Raw genomic sequence first — 14087 nt, forward strand, 5'->3', positions numbered from 1 at the left:
TATTAGCCGGTTCTCCGGGGACTCATCCACCGACGGATTGATAGGCTTCGTCCACCTTACGGACACGCCGAGGAGTAGGAGTATATCTCCGAACCTCGTTACATCGACGCGCGTTGAGGTTTGATTTCTCTGCTTTCGTTTCTATTATTTTTATTTCCGCTGCGCTAACTTGATTTGTAGAAAGAAACGCGAAATTGGGGTCGGCTATTCACACCCCCCTCTCTCTAGCCGCATCCGAAGGTCCTAACAAGTGGTATCAGAGCAAGGTTGCTCTTCGTCGGATTAACACCCGAGGGAGCACAAGCTAGAGAATGGATCGACTTGGAGAAGACGTCACGATTCCACCCGTCTACGATCGCGACGACTTCGCGTTTTGGAAGGTAAGAATGAAGTACTTTCTTATGACTAACCTAGAAAATTGGAGGTGTGTGCAATTAGGTTTACTACTCCATTGGATAAAGAAGGAGAACTTTTGGAGAAGAAGAAGTGGACGAAGGAGCAAATCCACCAATCAACCATCAATGATGAGGTAACGAAAATCATTGAATTTTCTTCACCTAATGATATTTTGTGTAGGATAGGTGGATATAACGATGCCAAGGAGTTGTGGAATAACTTGGCAAAGTTCCATGAGGAGAACTCCACTTCAAGTCATGAAGAGGAGTCAAGTGAGCCAAGTAGCTCACATCATGGAGGCATGGATTTAGAGGTTGAGGGCTACTCAACATCTAAGGAAGAAGAGGAGGAGAGTTCCTCTTCAAGATCGGAGCAAGAAGAAGAAGCTTCTATCTCCGGAAGGGATGAAGAAGAAAGCTCACATCCATCCTCAACCCTAGGTAACTCAAGCCATTTAATTTCAAATAAATTACACATAATGTGCTTTGAGTGTAGGGAATTTGGGCATTACAAGAGTAAGTGTCCAAAGAGGGTTAGGAAGACTCCACCGGCGCCAAAGGTCAAGGAAGCCGGAGTCCCGACACGCAAAGGCAAGGAGCACGTGGTGTGCTTCCAATGCAAGCGAAAGGGACACTATAGGAGTCAATGTCCGAGGGGGAGGCAACCTCACAAGAACAAGAGACCGAGCACGTCAATAGGGGGAGCTAAGGCAAACCCTAAGGTAACATTTAAGTCTCATTCTTGCAATAAGACACATGCTAGTAGTTTTGTTACAATTGTTAATAATGATAAGCATGTTAACTTTAGGAACCAATACATGAGCTTAGGAGTCAAACATGTTAACCTAGATAAGGATAATACTAGAAATGTCAACCCTAGAATTAATCCATCTAAGGCTAAGGAAAATCTAGGTAGAAATCCCAAATCATCTAGACATATGCCTAGGAATACCTCAAAGAAAAATGATAAATTAAAGCTTGAGGTATTAGAGAAAGAAAATCAAGTCTTGAGGTCAAGACTTGACTCTCTAGAAAAGGCTCTTGAGGATTTGACTCTAGGGTCTAGGGGTCAAAAACCCAAGTCCAAGACAAGAAAGATTTGGGTCACAAACCTAAGTCCCAAGTGGTCAAGCCCACTTACCATGATGTTCCATTCGATTATGGAACAAAACCTAGGACTAGGAAGACCATCACCAAGGTCACAAGGGGAGTCACCCCTAGAGTTGATCTTGATGAGTCCCAAATGACCAAGGCTTCAAAGCCTAGGAGGGTCATTAGGAGGGTTGCTAGGGAAGTCATCCCTAGTGAATATTTAGTGAACCCAATGAGCTCAAATAGGTATTGGGTTCCTAGGAGCGTGATTTCATCACGCTAGATGAGTTAGGGTGTGCCAACCTTACTTGAATAGGTAGTTAACATAATCATGGCAAAAGGTGGCACTTTAGGAATTTTCAAGGTGTGATCAAGCCTTGAAAATGAAATTAAGAATTATTCCTAAGGTGATTAGAATGTGTCAACTACATTTGAGGAGTTCTCTTAGGTCAGTTTAATTGGCACATAGTGATCTAAATATCCTTGGTATATGATTTTAGGTCTATTACTCTTAGGAATATAGAACCTATAGTAAAATGATCAAAATTATCAAAAATGGCAACTAAGGCTAGAATTAGGTATTTCCTATACCTTTACATGTTATTTGCCATATATTGTTTGTCATATGCCATGTTATGACATCATATTTAATTTAGTATCATTTGAAATGTCATGATAATGCTTAGGTTATTTATATGTCATGCCTTAGTTAGAGTTTCACATTTTATGCCATGACATTGGCACATGTTCCATTTATGATACTATTTTATGCCATGTCATCATCTCTTGCATTTATAATCAATGAAATTGATTTAAGGACTAAAACACAATTTGATATGGAGATCAAATTGTTGTTTAGAAAATGCATGAGAACCTAGTTAAGATGACCTAAATCCATATCTCACATCAAAATTGACTTGGATGTGTTTGATACACCTTAGATGCGTGTGAGATATTAGGATGATGAGTTAGGATCAAGGTGCATAATTCTTGTACATAGATGAGCCTAATTCGAAATTGGAGGATCATAGAGAAAACTTGTGTACAAATTATGTACATATAGTCCTGAGATTATGGTCCTAAATTAAAGGGTTTAAAATCATTTTAAAATTGATTTGAAAAACTTTGATGAAGCTTTTCTAGTGATAGCATTCATCATTGAGCAAGTTGATACAAAGTTGAGTTAAACTTGAACTATTTCAAAGTTTTTCGAACTTTGTATCAAATTTTGAAAATGGAAGTTATTTTCATCGAAAATTATTTTTCCGTGATAATATATATTATGAGGAATGTATCCTCAAAATTTTACAATTTTTGAAATTTTATGTGATTTTTGAGAGGTTTCTGAATTTCGGAAGTAGAAAAATCAGAAACTTCTGATATCAGAGTTGGGGACCGATCAGAGGGGATTTTGATCGGTCCAGGGCACTCTGGATCGATCACTGGACCGATCTAGGGAAGTGTGGATCGGTCTGGTGACCGATTCAGGGAAGGTCTGATCGGTCAGGTGACCGATCAGCACATGCCAACTTGCTGATTTTCGACTGTTTTGTCTGAAATTTCAGCTGGGAGTTGGTGTTTTGGATTTCTAAAGGCTTGAAACTCTCCAAGACATTGTTGGTGCAATGGTCAAGGGGGAGTTGACCTTTAGGGGGAGTTTTACCTATTAGTCAAGAGGGAGTTGACTTTTAGGGGGAGTTTTTACTCCTAAAGACTTGAGTGATATGAGATTATTACTAAGTTAATTGTTGACCTTAGTATCAAGGGGGAAATTAAGGGTTTCAATGAAAGGTATGTGACCTTCATTAGAAAGAAACTCTTGACCTTGATTCACTCTTTTTGATGTGTGTCAAAAAGGGGGAGAGTGTAGGTTTGGGGAGAATATTCAAGGAAGAACATTAGAAAACCTAAGTTAGGTTATGGTTTTGTCAAACATTAAAAAGGGGGAGATTGTTGGTGCAACCTTAGGTCAAGGTTGACCTGGTTGACCCGACTCGAGTTGACCTGACTCGAGTTGTATTTTGATGTTTGACGAGAACAGAAGAGTTGTATTTTGATGGGAGATTGTTGGTGCAACCTTAGGTCAAGGTTGACCTGGTTGACTTGACTCGAGTTGACCTGACTCAAGTTGTATCTTGATGTTTGACAAGAACAGAAACTTGGGAGGTTGTGGGTGCAACCCTTGGTCAAGGTTGACCTGGTTGACCCGAGGTGAGTTGACTTGGCACGGAAAAGTCCAAGCAGGGAGCTTGGCACGGGAAAAGTCCAAGCAGGGAGCTTGGCACGGGAGAAAGTCCAAGTATGGAGACTTGGCACGGAGAAGTCCAAGTATGGGAACTTGGCAAGTGGAAGTCGGAGAGGGCTCGGTAGCTTGTTCTCCGGACTAGGTCAGAGAGGGCTCGGTAGCTCGTTCTCTGGACCGGAAGTGAAAGACGGAGAGGGCTCGGTAGCTCGTTCTTCAGACTAGGTCAGAGAGGGCTCGGTAGTTCGTTCTCTAGATCAGGAAGGCAGATGGAAAATCCTGGTGAGTGAAGCCAGGTGAAAATCCTGGTGAGTGAAGCCAGGTGAAAGTCCTGGTGAGTGAAGCCAGGCAGATGAAAAGTCCTGGTGAGTGAAGCTAGGCAGACGGAAAAGTCCTGGTGAGTGAAGCCAGGAAGATTGGAAATCCTGGTGAGTGAAGCCAGGTGAAAACCTTAGTGAGTGAAGCTAGGTGAAAGTGAAAGTCCTGGTGAGTGAAGCCATGCAAGGGAAAGTCCTGGTGAGTGAAGCCAGGCAGTTGGGAAGTCCTGGTGAGTGAAGCCGGGCAAGGAAAAATCCAGATGGATCAATGCTGATCGGACATCTGGTGTTGTGAAGGTCAAGTAAGTCAAGGGAGTGACCGGATACTTGGCACGAAGAGAAAAGTCTAAGTGGGTCAAAGGGATTGACCGGACACTTGGTAGAGAGTCTTAGCAGGTAAAGGGAGTGACCAGATGCTAAGCATGAGATACCAATATGTCAAGGTTGACCGGATATTGGTTTGGAAGGCGTGGGACTTAGTTTGGGCAAAAACCAAGAGCTGAATCGATCAGTGGATCGATCCAGTGATACACTGGGTTATCTGATCGGTCTGGTGACCGATCAGTAACCAAACAGTATGCTACTGTATGTTATCTGATCGGTCTGCAACGAACAGAAGGCAAAGAGAAAAGGAGGGGATCGGTCTGTGGACCGATCCACATGCACCCTGATCGGTCCACAGACCGATCAGGAGACGATCAGAGAGTTGGTCGAGTTCTCTGTGAAGAGTGCTGATCGGTCTGGGGACCGATTAGCATAGGTCCTGATCGGTCCCCAAGACCGATCAGGGAGGCCTCGGACCTATCAGGGTGGAGCCTGATCGGTCCAGGTATAGCCGTTATGAGTGACAACGGCTATCTCCGTCTTCTTCGCTGTCTTCTTTGCAGTGCAGGTTATAAAAGGAGATCGAGAGCTTCTACAGCAATACTTCTTCTTCTTCCTCTCCTCAGCTGCTACCTCTTGCTTCTGTAAGAGCTTGCTGTTGCTGAGCTTTGCTGAGCTCTTCTTAGCTGAAGCTTCGCGTGAGCTTCCTCGGCTGGGGTCTCCAACAGTTGCTGCTGTATTTGGCCCGTGAAGTTGCTGCTTCATCAACAGCCGACGAGAAGGCAAGACTGTTTGTTTATACATTCATATTGTTGCTTCTTCTTGTGTATTCTTGTACTCCTATTCTTGCTGGTGCAAGAAAGATTGTGGCGAGGTTTCTCCACCCAGAAGAAGTATATATATTAGCCGGTTCTCCGGGGACTCATCCACCGACGGATTGATAGGCTTCGTCCACCTTACGGACACGCCGAGGAGTAGGAGTATATCTCCGAACCTCGTTACATCGACGCGTGTTGAGGTTTGATTTCTCCGCTTTCATTTCTATTATTTTTATTTCCGCTGTGCTAACTTGATTTGTAGAAAGAAACGCGAAATTGGGGTCGACTATTCACACCCCCCTCTCTAGTCGCATCCGAAGGTCCTAACAAAACCTACATGCGGTGTGGGCGAAGAAGGTAGTAAATTGTCACAACATATTACTGTTCAGTTGAGAGCATCAAACAGAGATAGTATCTGCTTCATCTCATACAACACTGGGTAAGATTTTAATTATTTATCAATTTCTACTACATACTAGTTAATGTTATACTTTCATTTTGTGCAGGTACCATTGGATCCTGACTATAATTAATGAAGATAAGAATATGATATATTTATTGGACTCTTTGACTAATAGGAATTGAGATCATGCTTGGCAAACTATTGTGACCAAATAAGTAGTAGATTATGCTGATTGTGAATGCATTCAATTCATTAGAGGTTGAAAAAATAACTTTCTATTTTTTACAATGTAGTGGGGTCAAATTATACAATACATTAAGAGGTATTTCAAAAGGACTTGGTTTTAAACAATTGACGGTATGTACTGTGACTATGTATTTAGATATTAGTTAATAATTCTTATTATTTGAATTATAACTTATTGCATGATATTTTCAATTTCATTAGGGTAATCTAAAACAAAATGGTCGTGTTAAATGTGGATATTGTGTAATGCAATACATAAGAGATAGTCTTGGATGAATATTCACAATTAGAGATGAAGGTGAATTTCTTCTTTATGAAATATCTATTTTATGAAATATTGAGTTATTTTGTATTGACCCTCAAACTTCTGTTAATGTTTCAGTTTGCAACATCAAAGAATAAAGAGTATTATAATCAATCTCAATATGATGAAGTCAGAAGTGAATAGAGCGAATTCATCTACTTCTATATAGGTGCTTAAGTGCATGTGATATAAATTTTGAATTGTATTTAGAGATTTTTATATACAAAATCTTTTTGGTTATGGTTAAATATATCTTTTATTAATACACTTCTGGATTGTATTTGATACATATTTATAATATATTTGTTCAATTTCAGCGGTGAAAATTATTGTGTTGTAGGAAAATATTATAATATACATTTTTGTCAATTAAAATTGTATTGTAGTAAAATATGATCAAGTACTTCGACACTATAAATAAATGATGGAGTAATACAACACAAAATACTTCGATAAATTTAAACAGTGACGTAGTTAAAGAAACTATTTACTTTTCTATTGATCAAATTTGTGAAGAAAATCGTATTAATTACTTTGCTACATTAAATTTTTTGTTGTGATAAAATATGATCTATTAATTCTATATTGCGATGAAGTAATACAATAATAAATACTTCGACCAAACCAAATATGCAGAAGTAAAATTAAACATTTACTACATCAAAATTCAAAAATTGTGAAGTCATATAAATATTTTATTTCATCAAACAACGTAATCTATGAAGTAATTAATCATCAATTACTTCAATATTTCTACTAGTCTCGATAAAGTAATAGAGCTTTTTTACTTCGAAAATGGTCTGATTTTGAACTAGTGATAGACTTCGGTAATCATGTGGCGAAGTAAAAAATTGACTCTTTTAGTTCACGGTCATCTACTTCGGTAATTAGCTATCTATTACTTCGGATAATATCTGAAGTCTATTATCGATTTTCACATAATGTGCATATGGTGCATTTCATAGTAGCCAGAGACATTTTTATGCCACATCTAGATAGAATCAAGGGTAAATTTCATTGTAATTGTGTTGGTGTAGGTATTTAGTGACAATTATAATAGAAAATAATTTATCAAAAGATAATTCATTGAAAAAGAGTTTATGGATATAATTTTTATTTTTAGTCAATAATTTCCAACATAATTAATTTTCCTAATTATTTTTTCCGATCGAAAATGAACTTATGTAGTAAATACTATCGACGAAATCACTAATTCCATTAATAAATTCTAACCGAATTAATATCCGTAGTTATTTTTTAAATAGAAATAAACTTCCATATCAAATACAATCGACGGAATCACCGATTCCATCGGTAAATTCTTCCAAAGCACGCGGTTAGCGGCTAGCGAAGCCGTCAACATATGGCTAGTGGCAGGTGAAGCCACCAACATGCGGATGGCAGTTGCTGAAGCCGCTAGCACGCGGATGGTAGCCAGCAAAGCCTCCAGCACACGACTGGTGGCCGGAGAAGGGAAGGGGGAGAGACGGTGGGACTTATCCGAGAATCGTCGGAGCCAATTTGGGAAGAAAGGAGCAGCGCATGTCAGGAAAAATTAGGGTTGTGCCTAATTGCCTAATTTTGACTAAGGGTTACTGATGGAATATAATTTCCATCGATAACCCAATATTCCCAATGAAGTTTAAATTCCGTCAAGAAAGTATATTCTGTCAATGATAAAATTACTAACGAAATTTTAATTCTGTTGGTAAATTATCTGTAGACAGGCCCTTTGTCGGCGAACCCCGATGAAACTCACATTCCATCGGTATTCTCCAACGAAACATGATTTCCATCGGAAATTATCAACAGAAATAATTTTTCTCAAAATTTTCGTTATTATTTTGGATAATTTTTTTATGCAGATCATGCTAATAAAATAATTAAAGATAATAAAACGTGAAATAACTTTTAAAATTGAGTGCATGTGCACGATTGAGGTGCCTGGAGTATATTCAAACATCTTAATTGTAAAATCAAATTTTTATTTTTGTTGTTAGTGATCTACATCGAAATCCAGACGTCTTATTATATGTATAGGTTTTTTTTTTAGCTCCGAGTTAAATCAATTAGATTTTGCTTTCTGAGTTTAGGGATTAATTATAATGTTCGAGTTAAAATATTTTTTTTTAAGAAAAAAATTAGGTACTCAAGGGTATAATATTATAATACTTAATATACGTAATTTGTTTTAAGCTTATGATTTAAAATTTAGGGTCTAGTATTTAGTATTAATAATATAATATTTAGGATGCATAATTTTTTTATCTTTTTAAAATTTAGAATTTAGAATTTAAAATTTAGTTATAGTATTTAGGATGGTAGGATTTAAGAAATTTATGATTTTTAAAAAATAAAAAATAAATTAAAGCTCAGAGGTGCTGGATCAATTTCAGAGGTCGCGAGCATCTCTTGCACAGGAGCGAACGAAAAGGTGTGCATAGATATATTCAAATATAAAATATATTTTTTTAAAAAAATATCCTTTTATATCTATATCATAAGAAAAAATCTATCAAAACAAAAATTTATAACTCTACTTATATATTTCTATCTTCACCTATTTCTATCTTCACCTTAGAACTGTGTCGCCAAAACAACTAAATTAAGAGAGTGTTTGGTTGATGAGTTTGAGAATGAGAAAATGAAATGATAGTAAAAGATAATATTTGGATTGTGGGTTTGAGAATGATATTTTGGGAATAATTATTAGATTTATGGGAATCAACCAAACACATATAATTTGATGGGTTTCATTTCCATTCTTATTCTCATTCCACCCTACTATCAAATTCATATTCATAGTGAATCACATCATTTAACTAAAAGTCCCCTAAATGTTTGTTTGTTTTTTTCACTTGTATTTCCACTTTTTCCTCTTTAATTATATTAGTGCATTAAAAAAAAAATAATTTACAAAAAAAAAAAAAACTGGAGCTGCTTTGATAAACAACTTGTTGGAGAGATTCACAATCGATTCCCTCGTCTTGCCTTTTGTCCATAATCGCCATATAATTTTGGTGTCCTCTTCCTACGTTAATTCCTGAACATAACAGAATTTTTAGCTTGCTACACTAATTTGCATAAATTAAGAACATTGGCCTTCACGGTTTGTGCAAATCATCAAGCGAAGTAGTAAAGAATACACCACTCGCATAGATTGCAGATGACATTTCTCTCGATTTATACACACACGACAACAATGGATAAAGGCTATTTCACTGTCAAGCTAGCAGTTCGAAGTTGTTTGTTTAATTAGGTGACGTAATTAGCATCATCATCTGGCTCTTGTAATCCCCAAGGAGAAGAAGAATATACCATGTGACCAGTGTGCTCAAGTCTTATATATATATCAAAATTGGATCATCATCCTCGTCGTTCTCCACCACCGGCTCCAAACGAGTTTAATGGAGTCACTCAGTCGATCCACTGTAATCTGCAGCATCTCAAGGAATCCTCCTCACAGGCCATCTCCTACAAACTCGCTGCCTTCGACGTCGATCTTCAAGGTTAGCTTTTTGGTTGGAAGCAGATCGATATGATTCATATAACAGAGGATTGATAGATGTAGGAATTGGTCGTGTGTGAATCTATTCTTTAATTGGCAGCCTCTACTGCGAAGGTTGAAACCGTTGCAGCTGAAGGTTGAAGTCCCAGAGCAATTAAAAACAGCGTCTTTGAACCTTTTGGATCGGATGGTGGAGACCGTCTTCAGATTCGAAAAAGAGCCTACGTTCATCGCGGTAGAAGAATTCCATTTGAAGATAATTAGTAAGCGTCCATCTGCAATGATATATAGTTAACATGCTTCGTTAGTTGCAGGGGAACTTTGCGCCCGTGGCTGAAATAGGAGAAGCAGTGCAGGTTTCAGCCATAGAAGGAGTCATTCCGGAGGGCTTCCCTCAAGGAATATACTTCAGAAATGGTGCGTATTGAGATTGCAACATTTGTTGATCTATTGATCAGTCGCTCGTCGATCATTGGCAGGACCCAATCATGTACACCCAGATCTGACCGCCGCAGTCTCGGTATTTGGAAGAACAGCCTACACAAGTGTTGAAGGTGATGGAATGATTCATGCGACGTATTTCAGCAAGGATGGCGAAGGGAACTGGAACGTTTCGTACAAAAATAAGTACGTAGAGACGGAAAGTTTCTTGCTGGAGAAGAACAGAAACAAGAAACTCTTCCTTCCTGCAGCGGCCGGTGACCCTTCTGCAGTGTTGGCTTCTTTTTTCATCAACACGGTATATAATTAAATGATGAATCCTTACTTCAGATGGGCATATTAAGTGCCGATATATGTTTCAATTGCGTTAGGTGAGGTGTGGCCAGGCAGTGAAGTTTGAAGCCAACACCGGTGTTTTTGTGCATGCTGGAAAACTGTATGCAGTATCGGAGCAAAATTTGCCTTATGAAATCGATCCTTCTAATCTGGATACTCTCAAATCTTGGGATGTCAATGGCACTTGGGACCGACCTTTTACTAGTCATCCAAAGGTTGTGTTTATGCCAATTGAATTATTTCTAGCCTTATAATATACAAAGGTAAGTTTATCAGTCTGTGTTTTGGTATAGAGAGTCCCACGTACTGGAGAGTTGGTTACCATGGGCGTTGACATACAAAGACCGCACTATGTTTTGGGAGTCATATCAGGTACTTGTCGATCTCATTTATGATTCTAGTTCTAGCAACTGAAATGAATGCATAGGTTTTAATAGAGAAAAAGAAAGGAAACTGTCTTTCTTTTCATCCATATACTGATGCTTGAGTTTCCTTTTTCTGCTCTCTCATTAAGCTGATGGAACTAAGATGCTTCACAAGGTCGACCTGAAACTTAAAACTGGGGTTCTAGTTCATGAGCTTGGCGTGACTGAGAAGTGAGCACTTCATAATTTTGATTCAAGTCTCTCCAATAGTAGAATGTATTTAAGTTAAACTAGGAGCAAGTTCCTAACTGATTGATTATGTTCTTCAGTTACAATATTATCATGGATTACCCACTGGGAATTGGCATTAATAGACCTCTTTCTGGGAAACCGTAAGTTAACTGAAACCTCACAATTTCCAACTATATTTTTGGGGGTCGAATTATAAAGGTTTAATCCAACTCCATTTCGACAAAATTGAAGGTTCATTGGTTATGAGCAAAATGGAAAATCGAAGATAGGAGTTATGCCTCGTTTTGGCAATGCAGAGTCAGTTTCTTGGTTCAGAGTTAAAAATCACTGCAGTTTCCATATCATCAATACCTTCGAGGATGGTGATGAGGTAAAACTAGGTCCCTACTCAATTGCTAGTCATCAAAGAAAAGATGGTTTACTAAATCCGTAGCAGGTTGTCGTAAGAGGGTGCAGAACAACAGGATCAGTGATTCCTGGTCCAGGCCACAAGGCAAACAAACTGGAGTGGTACAGAAGAGCATTCCAATTTCCTAACAAGGACTCCAATACCTTTGATCCTTCAGTGGATGGATCACTTTTTTCGCGTCCTTATCAGTGGAGACTCAACATGAAAACTGGTGCTGTCACAGAAGCATTCCTCACAGGGAAGGAGTTCGCAATGGACTTTCCGACGATTAACAGCAGATTTGTCGGTTTGAGGAACAAATACGCTTATACTCAAGTAATGGATTCGGAAGCAAGCTCAAACTTAGGTGACTGTTAAATCTCAGCACTCTGATTCTACCAAATAAAAAGCTCATGGCCAGATAATATTGTTGATGCAGGTGTTGGAAAGTTCAAGATGATCGCTAAGCTACACTTTGATTTGCACGATAAGGTTGTGAATTGATGCAATAGAATGATGAATGGATTGATCACATAACTTGCTAGTTTTTGTCTCAGGATAATGAGGAGCTGATAAAGGTTGAGTACCACGCGCTTGGTGAAAGCCAGTTTTGTTCAGGCCTAGAATTTGTTCAGAACCTACAAGGAACCGAGGAAGATGATGGCTGGTTGATTTCCTACGTGCATGATGAAAAATCAGACAAATCCATGGTAAGAATTTCCATTTTTTATGGTTAAAACAAATCTGAGAAAATGTCTGTTGCTGCAGGTTTATATCATTGACGCGAAGAGGTTTAATGAAGGGCTTGTAGCCAGAATAGAATTACCCCAAAGAGTGCCTTATGGCTTTCATGGTACTTATAAATATATGTAAACGTTGAATTTTAAGTCATTTTGTGATCAAATGGTTCTACTATGGAATCGTCCCTAGATTAGTCTTTGGCGTTGTACTGGACCAAGATTTTTTAGTTTAATTCTGAAGTAAAGTTGTGGGCTAACCCCCTATTTCCATAAAAATATTCAGGAGATATTTTTTCAGTTTCGGTTATGCCTGTGGCATAGATAGAATTAGTAATTGGATAAAATAAATCAAGTTTCAAGATTTTATGTAATATGTAATTATCTAATGAAATAACACAGTAAAAATATTTAGCTTCTCTTTTATTTTCTACAAATACTACAATCAACAGTAAGGCAAATATGCATAGTTAGTTGCCTATAGGCAACTAACTTTTTTCCTAAATTTTAATATAAAAATTCTCTCCCTATCTCTTCTCGTTCCCTTCCCCTTCTAGATTCAAGGATCTTAGCTTTTATGCAAAGGTCAAAACGTTATCAATGACTATAGATTCACTGTGCTAAGAACAGTTGTTAAAATTAGTGTGTTAATGATAATATGATGTTAGTGGGTTGATGAGTTGACATGTTGAGTTAGTGGTAGATAAATAATAAGATATGGTATTAGTGGTTAACGTTGTCGTGTTAGTGGAGTTAGTGGATTTTTGAATATGTATAATGTATTAGCTATAAATAAGATATGTAATGATCAATGAAAGTATGTGAAAATTTATTTTTTTTATCCTCCTTGTATCCTCGACTCGTTAATTTTCTTATCAGTGGTATCAGAGTGAGGTTCCGAAGAGAGTTATGTCTTCCGAAAGTTTTGTACAACCTGTCATTCCTCGATTTGATGGTCACTATGACCACTGGAGCATGCTTATGGAGAATTTTTTAAGATCCAAAGAATATTGGATGGTCGTGATTTCGGGAGTAGCAGAACCGATAGAAGGTGTTGCGCTAACAGATATATGCACAATTGAAAGATCTTAAAGCAAAGAATTATCTCTTCCAAACTATTGATCGCTCAATCTTGGAAACCATTCTCAGCAAGGATATTGCCAAAGATATCTGAGATTCTATGAAAAAGAAGTACCAAGGTACGACAAGAGCTAAGAGGCTGCAACTTCAAGCACTTCCTTCGGAGTTCGAAATGCTCTGAATGAAATCAAAAGAATCAATTTCAGATTATTTTTCAAGAACGATGACAATCGTCAACAAAATACAGATCCTTGGCGACAAGATAGAGGATGTTCTCATCATCGAAAAAATTCTTTAATCTATGACACCAAAATTTAATTTTGTTGTCTATGCCATTAAAGAAGCAAATGATGTAAGTCTACTTTCAATTGATAATTACAAAGTTCATTATTAGTTCATGAGCATAAAATCAATTAATATGAAAAAAGAAGAGTAAGCATTGAATGCTTTATCAGAAAATCACTCTACAAATGGTAGAAGTGATAGAGGACGAGGAAGGGGAAGAGGAGATAGAAACAACAATGATCATGAGAACCAACGACAAAATCAACACCAAGAAAGCTATTTTTAAAAAAGAGATAGAAGACATGGAGACAATTATTTTACAACTAATATAACAAAGTCAACAGACAAGTCTAATGTTGAATGTTATCGATCTCATAAGTATGACCATTGATTATATCCGGAATCTGAGTCAGATGAAGGCCAAATGAGGTATCGCTGGTGTTGACGGAGGAGAGACTGTGATACTACGGTCATGCGAGCTTAGGCGAACAGACCCCCATGTGGCCTTGAAGGACTACTGGGCATGAGCCGGCGGTACTAGAACTCTGCGCACA

General features: G+C 37.9%; 1 protein-coding gene across 2 annotated transcripts; it reads left to right on the plus strand.

Annotated features, from left to right (window-relative positions):
* The first annotated feature begins 9467 nt into the window (after positions 1–9467).
* LOC121987814 (carotenoid 9,10(9',10')-cleavage dioxygenase 1-like) lies at positions 9468–12428 on the plus strand. 2 transcript variants are annotated; one of them, XM_042541538.1, is made up of 13 exons: positions 9468–9650; positions 9750–9884; positions 9964–10066; positions 10129–10388; positions 10462–10641; positions 10720–10798; positions 10941–11022; positions 11121–11183; positions 11275–11413; positions 11480–11798; positions 11871–11923; positions 11989–12141; positions 12200–12428. In XM_042541538.1, the coding sequence occupies exons 1-13, from the start codon at positions 9549–9551 to the stop codon at positions 12302–12304; spliced, it is 1773 nt and encodes a 590-aa protein (XP_042397472.1). In that variant the 5' UTR covers positions 9468–9548; the 3' UTR covers positions 12305–12428. The 2 variants fall into 2 exon arrangements, with proteins under 2 accessions (XP_042397472.1, XP_042397473.1); XM_042541539.1 differs by having other exon boundaries at positions 9541–9650; positions 9764–9884.
* Positions 12429–14087: the final 1659 nt, after the last annotated feature.

This window comes from Zingiber officinale, chromosome 5B (genome assembly GCF_018446385.1).
Source record: "Zingiber officinale cultivar Zhangliang chromosome 5B, Zo_v1.1, whole genome shotgun sequence".
NCBI lineage: Eukaryota > Viridiplantae > Streptophyta > Magnoliopsida > Zingiberales > Zingiberaceae > Zingiber > Zingiber officinale.

Coding starts and splice junctions, on each gene's coding strand:
- LOC121987814 (XM_042541538.1), top strand. CDS start 9,549: ATGGAGTCACTCAGTCGATCCACTGTAATCTGCAGCATCTCAAGGAAT. Junction 9,651..9,749: donor CTTCGACGTCGATCTTCAAG/GTTAGCTTTTTG, acceptor TTTAATTGGCAG/CCTCTACTGCGAAGGTTGAA. Junction 10,799..10,940: donor TGTTTTGGGAGTCATATCAG/GTACTTGTCGAT, acceptor TCTCTCATTAAG/CTGATGGAACTAAGATGCTT.